At 45.5% G+C, this 20,785-nt stretch overlaps 1 protein-coding gene across 3 annotated transcripts in view; it reads right to left on the reverse strand.

Moving 5' to 3' along the window:
- Positions 1-7,967: 7,967 nt before the first annotated feature.
- LOC126546272 (excitatory amino acid transporter-like) overlaps positions 7,968-20,785 on the reverse strand; it is a 256,126-nt gene continuing 243,308 nt past the window's right edge. For all 3 annotated transcript variants that reach the window (XM_050194425.3, XM_050194424.3, XM_055062201.2), the window contains one exon: positions 7,968-14,087. In XM_050194425.3, the coding sequence (XP_050050382.1) occupies positions 13,820-14,087 (268 nt within the window). In that variant the 3' untranslated portion in view covers positions 7,968-13,819. The remainder of the gene's footprint in view (positions 14,088-20,785) is intronic.

Consider the following 20,785-nt stretch of genomic DNA (forward strand, 5'->3'; position numbering starts at 1 on the left):
GGCTGTCAAATACATTATTATAACGAGAGTAGGACTTTTGGAAAACCCTTGTAAGCATTGCAAGAAATTTAGAAAAGATTTCAAATATTGTATGAAATTTGCCCGCTTTAGATGCTACAATGGTTACAGTTTATAGAACTGCGATATCTGTTATCGATGCAGAGTTACGAATTTGTAAAGTTGGTGCTGTTATTTATTTCAAGCTTACGAGCTTACGGGAACTTCTTACTAAAAACGCCAAGCCTTAAATAAAAAAAAAATCCTCTTCTAAAAGTAACTTTCTCTTTAAACTACAACAAATTTGATTAAAATCGGCGCATGGGGGTTATTTCAGAAAAAAAAAAAAACATTTGTGCGTTTTACATGCATTTGGAAAGGCGGCATCCGAATCGGGCCCGAGCTAAAGCTTCGTCTTATTTGGCTCCCTAGCGGAGCCATTGCAGTTTTCTGCCTCCCAGAGCTGGCATGGTCGTTGTACGCACAAACAATACAGGCTTCCTGCTATGTAGCTATGCGTATCCCACACCTTGGTACATGCATTAGTCTGAACGGAACAGACAGTGCACTTCAATCCGCAAGCGCTGGCGTTTTTCCTTCTCTCGCATCTCGTGGACTATCAAACGATGATGCTGACTTATTGGCATCCCTTTTGAAACTGGGCGTTGAGAAATGGTCACCTAGCCTGCTTGACTTAACCAGGTATGCTATACGTGCTTTTCGTTCTAGAATTTTCGTGTACATCTCCTAGACCTTCTTCTTTTCTTCTTCAAACCCTCTATACCAACCTTGTGCCGCTACCTCGGCCGGTAACGGATCCGGTCTCATCGATCTCTTTCCTGCTCTTTTCTCCCGCCAATATTCTAAACATGCCCTGCTTATCTGACCGGTTGACGCTTCTATCTACTTTATATCCAAGCGCATCTGCGAGGTGTACGTTGCATATACGGGCCTCGCTGGGTGAATTTCTTCGCATTCCATTAGGATGTGCTGAGTGGTATTCGGATGTTTTTTTGCTGCAGCATAGAGGAGCCTCATCTATAGTTGCGAATATTTGCTCCGGAACGTTTTTGTCCATGGGCAACTAGCTCGGGCCTCGAGAAGCAAGGCGCTGCCAAATTGCGTTATCGCGCAGATTTTTTCCTTCTAATTCAACACTAAAGTGCGACGCGCCGCTAGCATCGCTGCCGGCACTCTTCACCATTACAGCGTTGCCAGACGCCTAACGGCCGCGACGGCGCTGTTTGCGCAGTTAGGCTTAATGTACGGCAGCAGTCGCCTTCCGTGCTGCGTCACGCCAAGGTGTCGCTCTCGCGTATTGGCTTTAGAGCAACGCTAAACCTTGCTACCGCTTTCAGTGGTTCGCACTTCGGGAGAAAATACCTCAGTCTTTGAAGCTAAAAAATTATTAAGAAACGCCGCCAGTACCGCTTACCGTAAGTAACGCGCATGACAGAAAAAGCGCGGCCCCTCGGCATGGCTTCTGAGATCGGGCACCTCCCGCGGGTGGCCCCGGCGCGCCGAAAGAATCTCGGAGGCGATTTGGTGACCCTTACGACATGATCGTTAACCACCAGGTGCACGTCTCCTCTGAATAGGCGCTATTTAAAGCCTGCTAGCAAGCAAACTAGATAATTATCAGCCCTGCAGCTTGGCCAACATTCCTTCAGTAGTATGTACTAATTTATTACCAATTTAGCCAAAGTGGAGTTTCGTTGCAGTTTGCACTTAGAAACCCAAAGATGCGCCGTGGGCTATGATGGCAGTGGAAGCTTGCGTGATAGCTTTGATCATCCAAGGGATTCTTAAAAGGTGCACCGACCGCACCCTACGCGAGCGTTTTCGTGGACCTCCCCCGTAGGAGTGGCGTTACAGCTACGGGGAATGTAACCTCCGAAGTTGCTCGCACAGTAATAGCTGGGTCTTCTATGATCAGCTTCCTACTTAGCAGGCAACGGCATGGAATCTACTTATGTATTGTGGTCGTAGAAGTGTCGCCACGCGCGTATCGCAGTGCAGTTCGTCTAAAGCGGTTAGCATTTTTTACCTAGTTAGACGCTTTTAATCTATCTATCTATCTATCTATCTATCTATCTATCTATCTATCTATCTATCTATCTATCTATCTATCTATCTATCTATCTATCTATCTATCTATCTATCTATCTATCTATCTATCTATCTGTCTATCTGTCTGTCTGTCTGTCTGTCTGTCTGTCTGTCTGTCTGTCTGTCTGTCTGTCTGTCTGTCTGTCTGTCTGTCTGTCTGTCTTTGGGCGACCCAGGAACCCAAGTTGCCCGGTAACTTAGGCTACTTGCTCGCAGCCGTCATGCCATCGTGGTCGTCCATCTCCGTCATTGGATTATTGTCATACCGTCGCCGTCATGCCATGGCCGTAATAAAGTCGTCGCCATTCAATTGTCATCACGCCGCCGTCATCACGCTGTCATCGTACCGTCGTCGCGATTGCAAACACGTCATCCAATTATCTTCACGCCGCCGTCGTCATACTGCTTCCGCCGATCTACCGACGTCATTCCTTGACCATTCCATCATGATCACGCTGTAGTCATCGATCGCAATTAGCCGTATTCATGGCATCGTCGTTATTGCGTCGTCGACCCACAGTAGTCATGCACTCGCTGTCATACCGCCGTCGTGTTGACATCGTGGTCCTTCCAGCTTCCTCATTCGATTCTCGTCATACCGTCATCATCACTCCGACATCATCTCGATATCGTCGTCATGTAGGCGTTTGTCATCACAAAGCCGTTCTCGCGCCATCGTCGTCAAGCGATCGGGTCGCCCAAATGCGCTAATTCTGTCGTCATCGCGCCGTTGTCGTTATACCATCGTCGTCCCCCGCTGTAGTCATGTCGTCGTCGTCATACCACCTTCGCCGTTCCATCGACGCAATTTCGCGTCTTCATCAGTCCATCGGTGTTACAGCGTCGTCACCATACACTTGTCTTCATGCCACCATGGGCGTGTCGACCCTGGCGAGTGAGTGTCATAGCAAAGTGGCCGATCCAGGAGACAGTCTGCGTCAAACATAGCCGAAGCAATGGAAATCTCAGGACTGCTATATATATCTATCTATATATATATATATATATATATATATATATATATATATATATATACATATATGTAAGAGACAAGGGGAACCGCAGGGCTCGATTTTGTTGATAATGACCATATAAACCTGACAATGAACCCAAGGAAACCACCGGGGAAATTAGCTGTAGTTGAAACTGAAATGTCGAAAATAATAAAAGGGGAAAGGGAAACGAAAGCGGTCGAAAAGATAACGTGTCGCAGGCGGGAGCCGAACCCACAATCTTCGCATTACGCGTGCGTTGCACTACCAATTGTGCTGCGGCGGCGGTAATACAACCGCTCTCTCTCTCTCTCTCTCTCTCTCTCTATATATATATATATATATATATATATATATATATATATAGAGAGAGAGAGAGAGAGAGAGAGAGAGAGGGAGAGAGAGTGAGAGAGAGAAGGAGGGAGGGAAACGGGGTTTCTCCGGTTTGCTAGCATGCAATATGGTGCGTCGCTATATTAGTTCCCTACTTACCGCATTAACGTCTAGAGTCATAGTGAGATAGGTTCGGTTGGATTTTTTTCACCCGCTTTGCGTTTCTCGTGTCACACCGTTCTTGAAATACTCGCGCTTGTCATCTAGAATTGAATTTTAGAATGCATATTCACTGCATTTAGATGTGTTTCTCGGCTGCAACGGATAACTTTTATTGCTGTAGCTCTATACCGCACGATGCTTTGCGGCTGTGTAGGCCATACTACGAGCTACTCTACGCAACACGTTACATTCTTTTTCGCCATTATGCATAAGCGAATGACAAACACCGGTTTCCTTTAGAAATATGAACTCCTTTATTGGGTGATTGGTCACGTGGTTCGCACAGACAAGGACAAGAACAAACATAACCGGTTAGACACAGTGTATGTTCAATTCGTCACTACGCTGTAAAAACAATGGAATGGCCGCAACTTCTATTTGAGGGAGCGATTGCTCTACACGCCGTGTTCGACTCCACTTTGGGGAGTTCTCGTACTCTCAAGTTGAGTACTTTGACTCCACTGGTGCTTAATCGGAGTGAGCGTAGTCCACAATGTGTAGGAAAACTCTCGAACACAGAGTTGCACATTGGGCAGGCAATTACTCCCCCAAAAGAGAGTTACCGGCAATCCCCTTTTCAAGTGCACGACAACGTGACAGCGGTTTGCAACATCAGGAATATGAATTTCGCGGAAATGGTGACTGCGTGGCACACGCAGATGCATGTCTGGTTGCTTCTGATTGCCCAGGTGTGGATACTATTTCAGACTAATGTTTCGAGAGGCAGTTTTACACGCGTTCCTTCCACGAGATTTGAAAGGTCTTCGAGCGTAGTGGAACACATATTTTACAATATTTATTGTACACACGGTGTAATAACGCACAATATCCTTCAGACATATTTGAAACATTTTCAAGCACTAACGACGTATGCATAACAATATAATAATGACATGTTGACAGTAATCATTGGTTCGAAGTATTTTGCAGCCACTTTCTTGGCCCCTGATATGATATCGGTATGATATGCTATACTAGAACGTCATAGTGTTGGGGAACCGCGTTCACAGGCAATTGGGATAAAGGGTGACCTGTGGCTGCAATGTGTCGGAGTTCTCGAACAGATTTATTTTAACATCTTCTGTTTTGCGGATGAAATCCTTTTGTCGAAAGAAACTGCTGCGCTGATTGAGGCAGTGAGTTGCACCAAAACATCTTTTCCTTTTTTAGAACAACAACAAAGGTCTAATACATACGTATCTGATGTGAAAAATACTTGAATCTTGATAAAATGTCCTCTATTTGTCATATTTAATAAGCAACAAGAAGAGAAGAAAAAAAAACAAATTCTGTTTGTGAACTGTACAGGCTGTGACGTCAATATATAGCACTTCAAGGTCAATTAACAGGTGCCGGGAACATGCAGAAACACTCGGTAATACACCAAGCAAGCCAGATATAGCAATATCAGTATAATATAGGCATTTATGGAGTACGCTATGTGTGTATGTATAGATATATATTTATATATATTTATATACCAACTTCGAAAGACTGATTTCAAGGCAGCGCGCTTTTGCTCTAGAAAGGGCTCTAGCCAAAGCGCAAGAGAGTTTTTTGCCGCTTTTTCTTACAGTTAGGCGGCAGCACACGAACTCTTTACACATTCACAATACGCACGTTGACTTTGAAAGACAAGAGGTTTGTTTAGTTTGAGTGTTTTTTTTTTCCTTGAAGCGTTCAAGAGCCCCCAAAGACGTGCTGCAAAGGCATTCACTTTGCCGTCGCTTCCTTATGTCCTGAAATCAACCTACTTTGTTTAACTGAGGGCCAGGCAGTTGTCGAAGGGCCAAGTCAAGACAAAACATTTACCCTTGTCACTATAAATGGCAGAGAGGGTTTGCCATCAGCGAAACTTCACCGTCGTTCCAAGTAAACGAAAGGCGTTTGTATTTCACGAGAATAACTAGCCTGTCTCCTTTACTTTCACAACAACAGTGCCGTAATCTAAGATCAAATTTCGTCTGCTTATTAATTACGAGCTTCCTTTCTGCGTTTACTTGACGATTGGCACGCATTCATTTATCGCTGAGACTTTCTGCAGGATTCGCTGAAGCTGCTACAACTCCAAATACAGTCTTACAGCTTCCGGTATAACTTCTTCCAGAAAAGCGGGCATCATTGGCCTGCACTAAAGTTTAGTGCAGCTGCAGCCATTACAAACACTATTTGAACGCCTCATGTGACTTTTGAACTAAACGAGATAACCAGCTGGTATATACTCTGACCACAAATCACAAAGCAAGTCAGCGTCAAAATTTTGACCATGTGGGGATACAATGTGAAACTTTCTATTGGATATCGATCATCACAAATATTTTGCAGCCACTGCCTGCAGCGCAAGCCACCAGGACTGTGTGACAATCACGCTGGTGCTAACTGTGTGTTTCTAGATTTTTCCATCTTTCAATACCACGCCTTCCTCTTCACCTGTGACATTGCTGATTGCATATGAAACTCCCATAAATCCATAAAAGCTCTTCAGGTCACTATACACCTGACTACTTTCTTTCTACCTTTTAACTTCCCATCTTTTCAAGGAAATTCGTGTTCCACGATGCGCTTCGGTGTCTTACGCCTTCTAGTGCGATACTGTCCGCAAGATGTGTTTTAGGCGCAGGATCCGCGAAAGAGACATTCCGAATGTCGTCGCAGCTAAGGCGTCCGCCCCCGTTTGAAAATGGCAGCTTGTTATTGACTGTGACAACATCGCAACGAATCCCCGAGTTCTAACGCTTTCCTTGAAGCGGCGACAAAATGTGTCTCGTTCGCAACTTTTGCGCTACAGAATTTTCTTGCGGTCGACAGTGCCCTTAGCATCACATTGTGCTCATAAGGAGTTTTAGAAATAGCGTAACCCAGCATGCTTACGTACCCAAAACTGCACGGCCTGCTTATGTTTTTGTGCCCATTTTCGTGCCCATCGTTTTGTACTGACTCGCTCCTTTTCAAGGCTTCCTAACATAAGCTATATGAAACAGTTGTGGTAATTTTATCACGTTTCAGCTTTCTTGTTAAAGAGACTAAATTAGTAGTATGTGTTGCACTCGTGATTTTTACACATCTCGATAGTGCAATACGCAGTTCTTTTGGTCAATAACGGGGCATCTGCTACGACAGTAATGCAACCGGTGCTGTAACGAATTGGCGAAAATGACAGTTTTGTCATTCGTTCATTCATTGGATGGTGCTGGAAATGTTGATACTTCCTCACCGGCTTTCCCTCAACATTTGACGGTCATATTAGGAGGCAAACAGTTTTTGAATTTGCACTGTTCTTGGCTCGATGGGCGAAGACTGCCTCGCGCGCAACAGGTTGTTCTTTTCTTCAAGACGCACCAGTGGTGCCCCAGTGTAGAGCAAGCGCAATCCAGACTTCTTCAAGATCCACGTGGGGCACAAGGGGCTGGACTTCTAATGCACCAAATCTATCCTACACACCTATGAAAAAACAAACAAGAAATCAATAACCAGTATAGTGGCCTTTACAGTTAGTTTTACGATACCTCAAGTGCCGAACCACTGGATTCTCCTTGCTTCGAACGCTGCGATATGTCAATAACGGCGGGTGGAATATCGGAAAAGTTGGTCATTCTGGGCTTTTGATAGCATCCCGCAAGGAATTCGCGTTGCACTACGCATCCTCTGCTCAACGGTGACAAAAGCGATATGGTCGTGTTGAAATACTTGTAGGTGTTCTGACGTGCAACCCGGCTACAACCGGATCCACTGGTGCCAACATCTATCCCTCCACTACTAACAACTAACCTACAGCACTTGTCACTGAAGCAATGACAGACTAGCATGCTGTGATGAACGAGTACTTTGACTCTGTGAAGCGCCCCTTCTTGTATGCTGTTCGTTCTAAAACAGCCATCGTTAAGCGGACTGTAAGATTGCGCCAGGGCTTTGAAAGTTACCCAAGAATCTATAACTCGAAATGAGAATCACGAGATGGAATTAATATTTTCTTATAAGCTGAAAGCTTTGCGACACGTTGAGTGATGGCGCAATACATTTCAGGGGAATCCACATGTCAGAAGTTAACATACGTAACTTTGTTGTCTACATTCTGAATAACTCGCCAAAGTATTTGTGACGTGTGCTCTTCACAGGATGGCTTACTTAATGTGCACCTCTGCATAAAAGCAACACCACCAAATTTATGCATTGATTGCCACATTAGGACTGTTGTATGTCCTATTTGTTGGCTTATTTCACGAAACGTCAAAGCTGAAACCTTTGGTGTATATTGCTGTGTATTTCTGAAGAGTATTATTGTCCATTCAGAAAAGAAACTAAGAGGAACAAAAGGAACAAAACAAACAGCATTTTATTGTTTAATTCAGTGAATGATTTAATTTTTCCGTTGTGTACAGAATCATGTTGCTAAAGCTATGCCACAAAAGGAACACCAAAACACAAGAAAATCAAAGCGAATGAATCGCTGCAATAAAACATGGTACTTTGATGACTACATATTTAAGGCAGTTGTCGACACAAGTGAAAAAAAGATATTTTTTGTCCTGCAAAAGCAGTAGTTGAACGTAACCTATGCATGAGGCTAAGTGACATTGTGAAATGTAAATACGAATTATAAAAATTTTGTAAATTCTGCGAAAATAGTTTTATTCTTGTGGAGACTTGAGGGTTTGTACGTCGTCCGTAGCTTTTATGAAAGCTCACCGCAAACTATAGTACAGAGTACAAACGCGTTCAGCAAAAAAAAAAAAAAAAACCTCAACGTTAAAGATGGCAGAAGTATCATGACATAGTTGTGTACATGTGAGTAACACCACCTAGATCAAGCGATGTCGCTACTCATTTCGTCGCCACTGAGAAAACTTTCGCGTGGCATAAAATGTAACCTGCAAGTCATGTTCACGAAGAGCAGCCTACTAATGGGATTCATACATTGTATAGGTGTTTTGCTGTTAGTGTGGGCATTAGAAAATGTCATAGATGCTAACAAAACTTTTTACTAAGAGTTGGTATTATGCAGAACATTAGTAAGCGTGAAGTCTACAGCATTTAGAAGAAACATTGTATACTGGAATTCATGCCGTGGTTTAAAGCAAACAAAACATGACTGTTAACGCACTGACGAGAGCACCTCATCCATACAAGCATTCAAGTACAATCTTGTAAGACGCGCTGGTTACAGAGACACATTCATATTGCATCACCTGCACACTGGTACTGAAGAAAGAACAAACACAGGTCGAAGAGAATCAATAAACAGGTCCAAAGGCAGCGTATTAAATGAGTGATGATGACTATATTCTGTGATGATGAAGTGGTGAGTTTCATGTTGAAGTTGGACTTCAAGTTTTAGGCAATCACAAAGCGGCGTAAAGGGTGCGTTAGGATGAAAATCGCGAACAGTAAAGGCTATTTGTAACAGCGAACATTTACTTTTTCTGAAATAATGTATTTTGTTGGAAAATGAGCAAAGGAAAGGTAGAAGAGAATTTGCACAAAGGACCAATTCACCTTCACCAGTTCTCTACACGGCATGCGCACCGCTTTCTTTATAGTGCGATTAAAGCGGTTCACGCAGATAATTTAGCGGTGTACACAGGAAAACACAATTGTTCGCATCCATCTCGTCGGGAGTAATGAGCAAATGAAGAAGGCAGCTGCTAACTAATACTCAGCAACCAACGCAAGCAGTTCAGGAAAACACGCTAAATTCTTACACGAGAAGTAAAAAAAAATGCAACAACGTTGGATCAGGCTAGCTCAAGGGAAATGGTCAGGGTGACAGCGTATGACATGTCTATCCTGAAAAGTTGCGTCGTCTGTCGTAGTGCCCCAAGTAGCGAACGGTGAGTGGGCAAATGTCGACTAACGGCACTATACTAGAATATCTCTTTTTTCGGCCATAAAATGACTGACGAGGACGACACCGTGTTCGTACTTGCAACTAGTTCCGTAGCTTATCTACGGAACGGAAGTGCAGTTTGTCAAGAGCATCGTGAAACCTGATACCTGCCGTTCTTCAGTTTTGAGCTACAGCCGCCTCAATTCTGAAGTATGATTGAGAGAGCTTCGATGCCTTCTGTGAGCAAATGTAGATCAACTAGAACCAGGAAAAGTTACAACGTAAAGGCAGCCTAATCACAATGATTGCCAGTAATAAGTCGCATTGTTCTCAAAATACTGGACATTATTTAAAATCACGGGTGGCATCTGATATTGTTTCTTGCACACTTCAATGTGTGAACGTATTCTCGTCTTATCGCGCACTTTTACTTTACTCTTGTTTAGTAAATACAAACTGAAGTGCTTTAGATAAGTTATGTTGTCTAAATGCCTGCAGGTAGTGTCAGGCAGTTTTAGTCAGTACGATATGGCTGGAAAAGTGAAGTACGCTGTCATGTATATGTCCCTTGACGTAGAAGCTCGCATGCACAGAATGCTTGCATGCAAGACGACTGCACCAATGTTTATTGTGAGGTGCCACGTAAGAGGACCTTGAAAAACCAAGGGAACAGAGGTGGAAGACATACGCACACACAAAAGAACCGCGTAGAAATAAAAACCAAACATCAACACATGACCTTGTAAGCCACCACCCGTCTGCGCTGAAAATATTGTTCTGAAGGTCGTTTGACAAAAAAAAACAAACTCGGCCGAACATCGAGGCCGAGCCGCCGCGTATCGTGTTTGGAGGCGGGCCAGGAAGTTACTAGGCGGGGTCGGTCGGTCGCTGAGCTCCGCAGACTGTTTTCCATGTTACACAGCTGTGGCATGAAAGAAAATTGCCGGATGCAACGAATAAAGAAACGGAAGTTACGCCACTTGCGAGCCGACGCGACTTCCGGTTTCGGCATGTTGGATAGAACCTCGGGGTCACAGCAGTTCTTCGACTGCTCGTAAATGTCTTTGTACTTTTGTTTATACCCCACTTTCCATATGAACAGCAGGAGAGAAATGCGAAATGTGAACAAGCGACTTCCAACAAAGCGTGTCTTTAATTGATGTGAAAACCATTTGCCTCACACAGCAGGTGTCATGGTAATTCAGCTGCCAGCCGGCCGCAAGTAAGCTGACAAAGTCAACATAGCTGTCAGAGCAGCCTGGAATATTAGAAGAAAATTTGATCAGTAAAATGTGTGTGCCCACACCTAAGCATGCTTGAATTTTTTTTTTTACTTTTATTTCTGGACTCCACGTATAGGTCACCATCTAAAGAATGACGTTAGAAGCACATGCGGTTTGAACCAGAACTGGGGTCCTTTAAACATCTGAAAGGTGCCCAAACATGTACGAGGAGGAGAGCAAAAGCGGACCCAGCGAAGTGCAGAGTGTCTTTGGAATCCAGCTTTTCTGCTTCACTGGCCTAACATAAGCAGGCATCCCAATGACAGACTCATTGCAGAGATGACTTGAGCAGATATGCAAAGGATACAGCCAGACAGCGGTGTTTGCAGAAAACATACGAATTCCGGCTACTACGTTTCTTGCTTCGCTGCCGGCGATTGGTTTCGCAACTCCGACCCTGCCACTCCACGTCCCCGAGGGCTTCTATAAGTAGCGCTGGGATCGCGATTTGTCAAGTGCAGCCGTTTCTAGTGCGGAGGCAGCTTGGTGGTCCTTGGGGGGGCACGGGCCCGGTTTCCCTGCCACCGTTTGGGACGCTTTGGTTCCGGAATCTTTATTTTGAGGAACTCCGAAAAGAGGAGGCCGACGGCTAGGGCTGGATTTAAAACGATGCAAGAAAAAAAAAAAAAGGGGGAAACGAAGCTGAAACAATGTACAACCCTGCGCATTCAACGCCGTTTCATCGGGCTTGCGAGACGAAATCTCGCGTGAACATGGATATTTTTTCGAAGACAAAACATTTGCACCCGGTTTGCACGAATGCGGAAAACGGATCGCGTGCCGTGATTAGCTGTACAAGACTTGATGTGCGCTTTCGTTAATGGAGCCTCGGAGGACGAAAGACGTCATGAAATACAGTGCTTGCATCCACAGCGCCGTCAACTTGTACTCAGTCAAACGCGAACGCCGATGCTGCGGTGCGTAACACTAATGCGGCGATGTGCTCCCTTAGGCCTAACTTTACGCGCGCCTACCTAGGCGGCTCAACCGAATCCCGTTTGAGGTACACGGCGCTTACAACCATGCCGCACTGTGACCAGGCCACGTGATGTGCATACAAAGTTCGGCTTGGCGTGCTAGCCTCCTCTTGGGATGGCGATTTGACGGACACTGCATGTTTATCAGCAGCAGCGCGCCAACGAGCTGAAGCGGAAGCTCTGTTCCAGCAGAGTGATGCAGATAGTCTGACGAAATGACGGCAGCTTGAAGAAAACCACCGACGTTCGAGATGAGTACGATGGCGTCATTTTTTTTTTTTGTCTGATGGAGCTAACTGCACAAAAACTGCTGCGGTGTGGATTTCGCGACAGCAGGAAGAAAAGTCCGTCAGAGGAACACCTTGACAACGTAAGTTGCTTGCTTTAAATCTCTAGAGAAGATTTGGGATGATGCGTCTATAAGCCCTTATGAAGCACTTCCACTTTGGACATAGATGCAGTAGAATCTTGGCGAAAGGGACACAGCGGGTGTTTTGGCTTCGGTGAGTGCAGAACAAGTAAATACGTACAAAAGAAATGGAATAAAAGGGTGACACGAACAGACGCAGCAATGATAAAAGGGCCGACATTCATCCGATGAAGTTTTTTTTTTTTAGCACACATCTGTTCGCTTGCTCTCCGTAGAATATCAAGCCCGAAGTGATAGGACACTTGTTACAGGCATGCGGTTGAACCTTCCAGTGCCTCTTTGTCGCAAACTGCAGGATGAACGGCGAGGAAGCCACTGATTTGCATCTAGATGGCACAGTCACCTAAATAACTGACCATTAAATCTACCTTCATGGTTCGACTTTCAAGGTAGCCTTTGCAATACAGTAACTTTCACTTGGATTCTCAGCTTACGATAGACCTATCGACATCTTGTCTATTTTTCTTCGTCGCGGGATGAGCAAATGAAACAAATACAAGGTAATCAAAAGTAATCATACGTTCACGCTATTGAATTCGCCAGTTAATTCAGCAGCCATACCCTCGCCGTTGGCCTTAGGCTCTCTATAACTAATATTGCTGGAAAATCGAAGTCACTTGTCCATTTCCCAAAGGCTAGCGCAGAAAGAAAAACTAGAAGGGCATTAACTATGAATTCATACAGTGGCGTATAAAGTATTGGATGAAATTTTGTAACACGTCCTGTTTGTTCCCTTCGCGACACTGCTGCGCCGTGAAGTAAATAGCAACCTTTAACCATCGTTTCTCCTGCGCGCAATTGGGCTTAACCGGATAAGGCTCTATTTACCTTTCTTTTTTTCAACGCCTTCAACATTTCTGCCAGTCACTTCGGGCTTTGTTCGACGGTGAAGCACTAAACGAATGCCCACCTGCGCCGTGTTTGCGAGCGACCGCAGAAATTGGCGATGCGGGGTGTGCTGGAAAAACTTTAGCGTGTACCCAGAACACGACTTTCTGCAAGCGTTCCGGACGCCAGCCGGGTGTTTTTTAGTTGTTCGGAGTCTCTCCCGCAAACACAGCGGCGGACTCCCGAAAAGTTCCTCCTGCCCTCCCAGAAGCGAGCATTCCGCGCACAGATGCAGTTGTCACAATTTAACGTGCTCGCGCTTTCAACCCTGTGAGTGCTTGGCTTCGTGAGTCCTTTCCTCTGCTAACGCTTCGTACAGGCGCGCACAGTTATCTACAAGAAAGCAACGTGCGCAGCGCACGGTTTTTGATGATGAAGCACGCACCTAAGTTAGGGACATTTCAGCATAGCGTCACCGCTGTATCCTCACTGATACCGCCTGCCGCCTCAACCGCATGCGCGGCTGGGAGGTGGGGAGGCGACTCCGGTGACGATGTGTCGGTAACGCTACGGTAAAAATACTCTACTAAGACAGTTATTGTTGCAGAAGGAAATCACGTTTGGAAAGCAGGAAAAAGAAAAAAAGAACTTCGAAGGCGTGTAAGTTGCCTCCGTGCGCACTGCTCGGTGACGTCACGGCGGCTTCTAACGGGGGGAGGGGAGGGGCGCCCAGGAGGGAACAGGGAGGCGCGTAAGTTGGCCCGAACTCGAACTTCTCGGCCCGTTCCGCATTCAGGCCCATACAGCCGTGGCGGCCTACTCCTCTAGATCTGCGTTTCGCTGTTGCCTTCGCCGCTGACGAAGTTCTGTCCCCCGGGGTTCGCCCCGTAGTCCGGGGGCGCCGACGACCCCGGCCCCGCGAAGCCGCTGGGTCGCCGCATGTAGGACCCCTTGCGACCAGCCTCGCCCATCTCGAGCTCGAGCCGGGCGTGTTCGGCATCTATCTTGTCCAGCTCCCCCTTGGACAGGTGATACACGATCCCTGCGCCGAAGGCGTCACCGAGGACGTTGATGGACGTGCGAATACGGTCCCTGCGAGTGGAGGAGAAAAAGAGTGCACGGTGATGAACCGAGGGCTTCCTGTGAAATCCCCAACGCTTTTTTTTTTATATTTTGCTCGAAGCATTTGCATCATTTCGTGCATATCTGTCAATCTGCCCATATGTGTGCCATCTTCAAATAATTCCAAGTTTGATAAGGAAACACTAGTTTCACACGCATGACACGACAAGACAGAATTTCGTCGGAACCAATCGAGGTGCACATTTGCCAAAGCTGCACGCTGGATTTCTTAACTCGTGGAAAAATGAATACACAAGTCACTTCAACTGGGCAATCCTGACCCGGTTGAAGAGACGCGTCTTAAAAACAAACAAACAAACAAACAAACAAACAAACAAACAAACAAACAAACAAACAAACAAACAAGAAAAAAAACGAACAAACGGACAAACAAACAGATAGAGATTAAAGACTGCTGAGAGGTTGATCTGGATGCTTTTCATATAGCACAATTGGTTGCCTCATGTGGCACTCCTCATGTTGCACGGGCTTTCTTCAAGCACAAAAAAGCGTGTTTTCAGCAAAATAGTATTTTGCTGAAAATAGTATTTTGCTGAATATAGTATTTTGCTGTTTTCAGCAAAATAGTATTTTGCTGAAAACATCCATGTTCGATTTTCCTTATACATTTCTACAAATTCCTATTTGACACCTTAACAATGGGGAGAGTAATTTAGCAAGTTAGATAATTTACTATGATTATGTAGTTGAATGTCATGAACGAAAAATCCCTTCCACTTGCTCAACTGGATGATAACAATATACAGTCCATTTTCATCACGCGAAATGACTCATCTTTTTTAAATATCTCGGTGCACGATAGTTTGGCCACCCTGTAAAGCTGGTTTATATCACTCTGCAGTTGAATTCCACCCTTTATGCTATGCACTATGGGCCTTTAAGGCCTAAATAAATGATTCGACGAGCATCGTATAAACAGTGAAGTGTAAATTGAAATTGTGGTGGTGGTGAGTTTAGCAACAGGCGGATTTAGCCTGGCGATCAAGGCCGGCAGTTGCTGCGCCCAAGCGTCTCTTATAGTATCACTGCGATGTTTCACCACATGTCCATCAGACTAGTCTCTCTTAAGAGTGCGGTAAGGAGACGTGAAGTTTCTTCGCGGGCTATAACTGATCCTTCGAGGAAAACAAGCTGTTGCAGACACGCATGCGGAAGGTCCTTTTCTTGCTGACTTTTCAGGACAGCGTCCCTTCCATCTTGGATTTTCTGGCACGATCACAGAAAGTGTTCAGTGGCTCCTGTCTCGTCACATGTCCTACAGTTCGGAGAATTGATGCGTCCCGTCTAAAATGACCATGCTGGTGTACTAGCCGATCCTGTCCTTATTTGGTATAGAACTGAGGCTTCCTCTCGACGAAATCTATTGGTTATGCAGGGCATATGTGGTGGAAACCAAAGCGACCCAAAGTGATCTTGAATGTGAGACTTTTTGACTTGATTACTCTTTGGGACCTTGACTTTGGGAGGACGATGTATGCAAGAGCATCAGATTTTTCGCCGCCAGCAACGCCAACATGGGAGGGAATCCACTGAGACTTCAGTGGGAAGCCTTTTGTTGCCGAGTTCTTTCACGAGGGTTAGTGATTTGCGCGGGAACTTGGTGGACGGTAGACCATGGTAGAGTTGTTGCAAAGCGGCCTTTGAGTCCGTAAGGAGGGTCAGATTCTGTGGAGGCAATGTCTTTAGTTTGCGCAGAGCAGCAGCTATTGCCACACCTTCCACGACTGCAGACAAAGCTGTACAGTGCAGACGGCCAGATCACGCATTTCTCAAGGGAGGGAATATAGATATCGTTCAGGTAGTGTGCACTCATAAAAAGGACTACTGAAACAGCCACCAACCACTGATAAGGCCCTATATATTTCCAATGACGGTGAAATTCCCGTGTTACTGAAAGCTCATTAGATGTCCACTTCTAAGACCCACGAAGCGTATGCGGGACATATCAAATTTCAATTTATTCATACGTGCGTACAATGTGCCACGAGACGTGACAAGAGGAAGTAAGCGCTCCATGCCTTTCGACAAAGGTCAACATCTCCGGGAGTAGTACACTGGACAGTCAGTGGTTAAGCAACACAGGAATATAAGAAACATACTGACGTAGTATCATAAACAAGATATTATTATGATTTAGTGCAACAACTAGGCGAGAAATATACAACACAAATATAAGTATGGTCATGCAGCGATTAATAATATACAAGGAACCAGATTTTGAACGAGTAAGAGATACTTTTTAACAATAATACCCACAATAATACAGGAAACAAACTTATTAGCATAATAAACTAGATAATACGTCAGTAAACTAATGAAGTCAGGCATCAGGGTCTGAATTTCCTAATCTTTTCGTTTGTAATGAGCGCTCTTGGCTGTCGGTTCTTAGGAACAGTTCTAGTATAAGAAATCGTTTTGTAAAAACGGACCCTGGTTTCTACATACATACTGAGAGGCTCAGTGTTTACAAGAAGAAAAAAATAAAAGGAAGGGAGCATGTGTAATGATGCGAGCGAAGTTTGCGAAACAAGGGGCTCGTGTTCCAACTGCTTCCGCGAAACCGTTATTGCAGACACCGTCTACTGCGGCGGTACGCTAGGCTTCGAGGCGCCGGGAAGAGGTGGGGGTGGCAAACTCCTGCCAAAAGAGTTATCCGCGCACCCCGGGGGAGAACGCGGCGAGGAACCTGCGCGCGGTGGTCTTTTCTAAAAACAAACTTTGGAACGCGACCAAACCTCGCTTCTTCTCTCCGTGTCACTGCTCACGAGTGCCCCCGGACGCTCCGACGGCCGCCACCGAGGGAATGCTAGCAGACGAAACGAAAGCTGCGAAGAGCCAGCACAGGCAAACAAACAAAAGACAGACGATCCGCAGACAAAAGAACGCGGCGGAGAGCGCTGCCGGTGTTTGGGAGATGAAGCGAAAAGCCTCCTCCCCTTAGGCCTGACCCGATCCAAAGAGGCAGCAAACGTAGGGAGACTGCACATAGTACGCAGCGGTTTGTGTAACCTATCCTCTGCCGAAATTTCGGTAATCCGCATATTTTGGCGGCGTTCTTCGGGTAGCGGAGGCTGAAATGCGTTCGCGCACCGAAAATAAAGGAGCCCAGCTCGGAACCCCCCTGGCTCCGTCAACCGAAGTGACGTCATCCCGGGGAAGCGTAGCTATAGTCGGGGTCGCGGGCCGTGTCTCAAACGAGCCGGGTGGTCGGGACACGCTGTACGTCGCCGCCTGCTAACAAAGCGGGCGAGCCGCATCCACTTGGCCTTGAGGCGACAAAGAGACGGAGCAAACGTGATGGACGGGAAGGCTGCGTAACTCTTTGTAGAAGTAAAAATAAAAATGCGACCGGCTCCTGGGAGAACCCGCAGTAGAGGCTGAAAGTTTCGAGACTAGGGCTAACGCCAGGGAATCGCTCCCTTTTCATCCGTAAGTTCTGCTGGGTACCGGCCGAACGCCTTCACTGATGATATGTCCGACATTAGAATTGCTTCGTGCCTGATTTTAGGAACAGATTCAGCGTAATGAGTTTTTTTTTGCGTGTGTGTGAATACGGTCCCTAATCTGTGATTAGAAATTCGTGGTATGCATATATGGTAACGATTGTCCTCATTCCAATTCTGCCATCTTCCTGCCGCCGTACCATCTTGCTAGCATCTTCGAATTTCGACCGCCTTACTGTTTTCCGTACATTACAAGCGAGAAATGAAGTGCTCAAAGCATAACAAGGACGTAAATACATATTGCAAGTTTTGCCGCCCGATTTTCATCCCCATCCAGCGACGCGATTGCTCGGAAGTGTCAAAACTAATCTATGCCACGAAAATTGCGAGCCATAACTAATGAGTTGTGAACTTAAAGCAATCAAATGCTTTGAACGTGGTGCGGCTTGCATGCAACAGAGCTGAACCAGTAGGAACACATTAAATGAAGCCGCAGTGAGGCTTCTGAAGGAAGTCCATGCCAAATCGCTGAAGCACCCGCTTACTACTGATAATTACAGCAATGGGCTAATGACTGTAGCGGCGCTATTCCCTCAAGTAATCTTGCTATAAAACTGTAAACTTCGAATGAACGCAAACCATGTGTTTGTGTTTCCAGTAAATTAAAGACATCTTTCCCTCCCTCGTACTTTGTCTAAATGACAGGTTCTCAAATTAGCACGCTCAAGTCCTCCGTTCTTTCTTTTTTCATGTTTGATGAGGGCGAAATGCAAGAACGGCCCCGTGCCGTGCACTTGGGGCACGTTAAGTATCCTCTGGTGGTCAAAATGATTCCAGAGCCCCATACTACGGCATGCCTCTTGATAAAATTGTGGTTTTGACACGTAAAAGCCCAAAATTTAAGTCAACAATATTTTTCGCGTTTTGTATCACTGTTTTATGAAAATTCTCCCCGGTCTACGACGGAGGAGGTTCAAGCACAAGAAAAACAGATATTGCCTTAGAGCATGCCCTAATTGGTATGCCAGTCCACAATTTTTAGAAATTACTTCTAGACAGCTGTAAATCAGGTGACATGCGCTATCAGATTTGACTGAATCATATTCACACATTCCAACTACCCGACCAGGTTCGCAAAACCGTCAAAATACATCATTATTTGCGAATAGCGAAAGTTCAATTCAAGCTTTCGTTTCCATTGAAAATAACCCTAATTTCGCCATAACAACTGTAGATACCTATAAAGTACCTGATTCGAAGCAAACAGAAAATTAGCTGTTGTTTTCTTCTTTCTCGACATATTCCACAACTGACAAATTCACCGAAAGCTAGAGAGATTTTCCAGGTTTCCCATGAGGATAGACACCCTGGATGACAAACACCTGGCCGCAGAAATGAAGTACTCCAGAATTGCTGAGCTCTTTATACTATCGGAGCAGCGGGATGGCACGGCCTTACTAAACAATGATGTAGAAATATTTAAATTAAAACTAGAATCCGCGGTATTACGCGCCATAACCAGGCTCTGTTTATGAGGCACGCCGTAGTGGGGGAGCTCGGTTTAGTTTTGACCACCTGGGGCTATTTAACGTGCGCCTAAATCAAAGTACACGAACGTTTTCGCACTTCGCTCCTATCAGGTGTAGGTATATTGGATGCTGTTATATTTAGACCACAACTGTCACGAGCTATGACGGCGCTAACAAGAGTAATCACATCACGATGGCAGCTTGGCGTCGAGCTTACCATAGCCCAAGGGTGTTGAAGGCTATATTGGGGCAGTGCCAACAGAGCCCACGTCATTGGACTTCTGCCCGCCTGGCTCGCACAAGCCTAGTATTGTAGGCCCTTGAGGGAAGCAAAGAGTGTCACTCTTCGCAACAGGCCAGTCGACGGCCAAAGGCCGCCTATGCCTTGTGTACCTTCTTCTTGCCATGACATGGTAATGGAATTGCCTTTACATCGAAGCTGATAACGGGACGATATGGCGTAGAGAAAGTTAGCTCCAAACACCCATACCAAGGTCTCCTCTCAACATCCATCTCTAACATTCTTTTACAGCGCCCAATACAAACGGTTATCGCAAATGCCCGCGTCAAACATAGATAAAAATGTATTAATAGAACCATCTACTGGTAGCCGACTGAAATTAATGAGAATGTCTGGCATATCAGAGGCATCTGTGAAGGACTTTGGAAGCGTCTTGGGTAAATTAGATGGGCTGTCGAAATTTACTGAGGTTCTGCCAATGTGTTTCAGAGCTCTTTACATTAACGGCGTGTCGTTTCAGAACTGTCCGGCTTAATAAAAATGGGCCACTGTAGGGATAAATTTTGTGCGAAAGAAATGTGCTGGAGAAATTTCAAGGTTGCAGGTTCTTTGGGGGCGCCGTACGAAATTAAGTTTGTGCTTACTTGGGCTCTTATTTCTCTCTGCTTTCAGAATACTGAAAACGGGTGCTATAACATATGGCTATTCCAAACTGCTCATATTCCATTTTGAGCAACCAGCCCTCCCCGACAGGTCAAATATATTTCGGTCCACCGCCATTTCGCCTGTCAATCACGCGACGTCACGAAAACCACAAAAACTCCCCATCTGATATGACGTGTACACACAGATTATGCATGATTAGATCGAACAAAAGAAAAAAAATACTTCTTATTCTACACCTTTTTTTTTGCCATAACGCGCCGGTATTGGTCAGAGGTTTTCGGGCTGCGCCAGCTTCGCCAGTCTGTCACGCGACGTCACAAAATCGCCAAGACTCAGCACGTGAAAGTGACGTCTACGCAGTAAATGTATTTTAATATGCTGAACAAAACTGAACTGCTTTTTCCCTGAAACTGAATAGCCGGAGACTGCCCCGCTCCAAAAAAGAATAGAAGATGTCTGCCTACCGATCGCTATGGCACTTTCTTTACGGAACTGCCGGCGAGAATGGATTCATTTGCGTATAATAACCATTTTTGCATGGCAGTTATATAACGTTGTCAAACCTTTTCCGCAGGTTTACCACATCGCTCTACCAACTATTTTTCACCGTAGATCTCTTTTAGCGGCATTTTTACCCTACCGTTGCACTTCGCCAAGATTTTCGACCGGCCACTGCAAGCTAACCGAGGGGAAGCAGACCAATCGCCGCCGCCGGCACCCCCCTCCTCATCCGATTATCTACTTTCACTGCGTTAGATCGGCCCCACT

This window comes from Dermacentor andersoni, chromosome 10 (genome assembly GCF_023375885.2).
Source record: "Dermacentor andersoni chromosome 10, qqDerAnde1_hic_scaffold, whole genome shotgun sequence".
Classification (NCBI taxonomy): Eukaryota; Metazoa; Arthropoda; class Arachnida; order Ixodida; family Ixodidae; genus Dermacentor; species Dermacentor andersoni.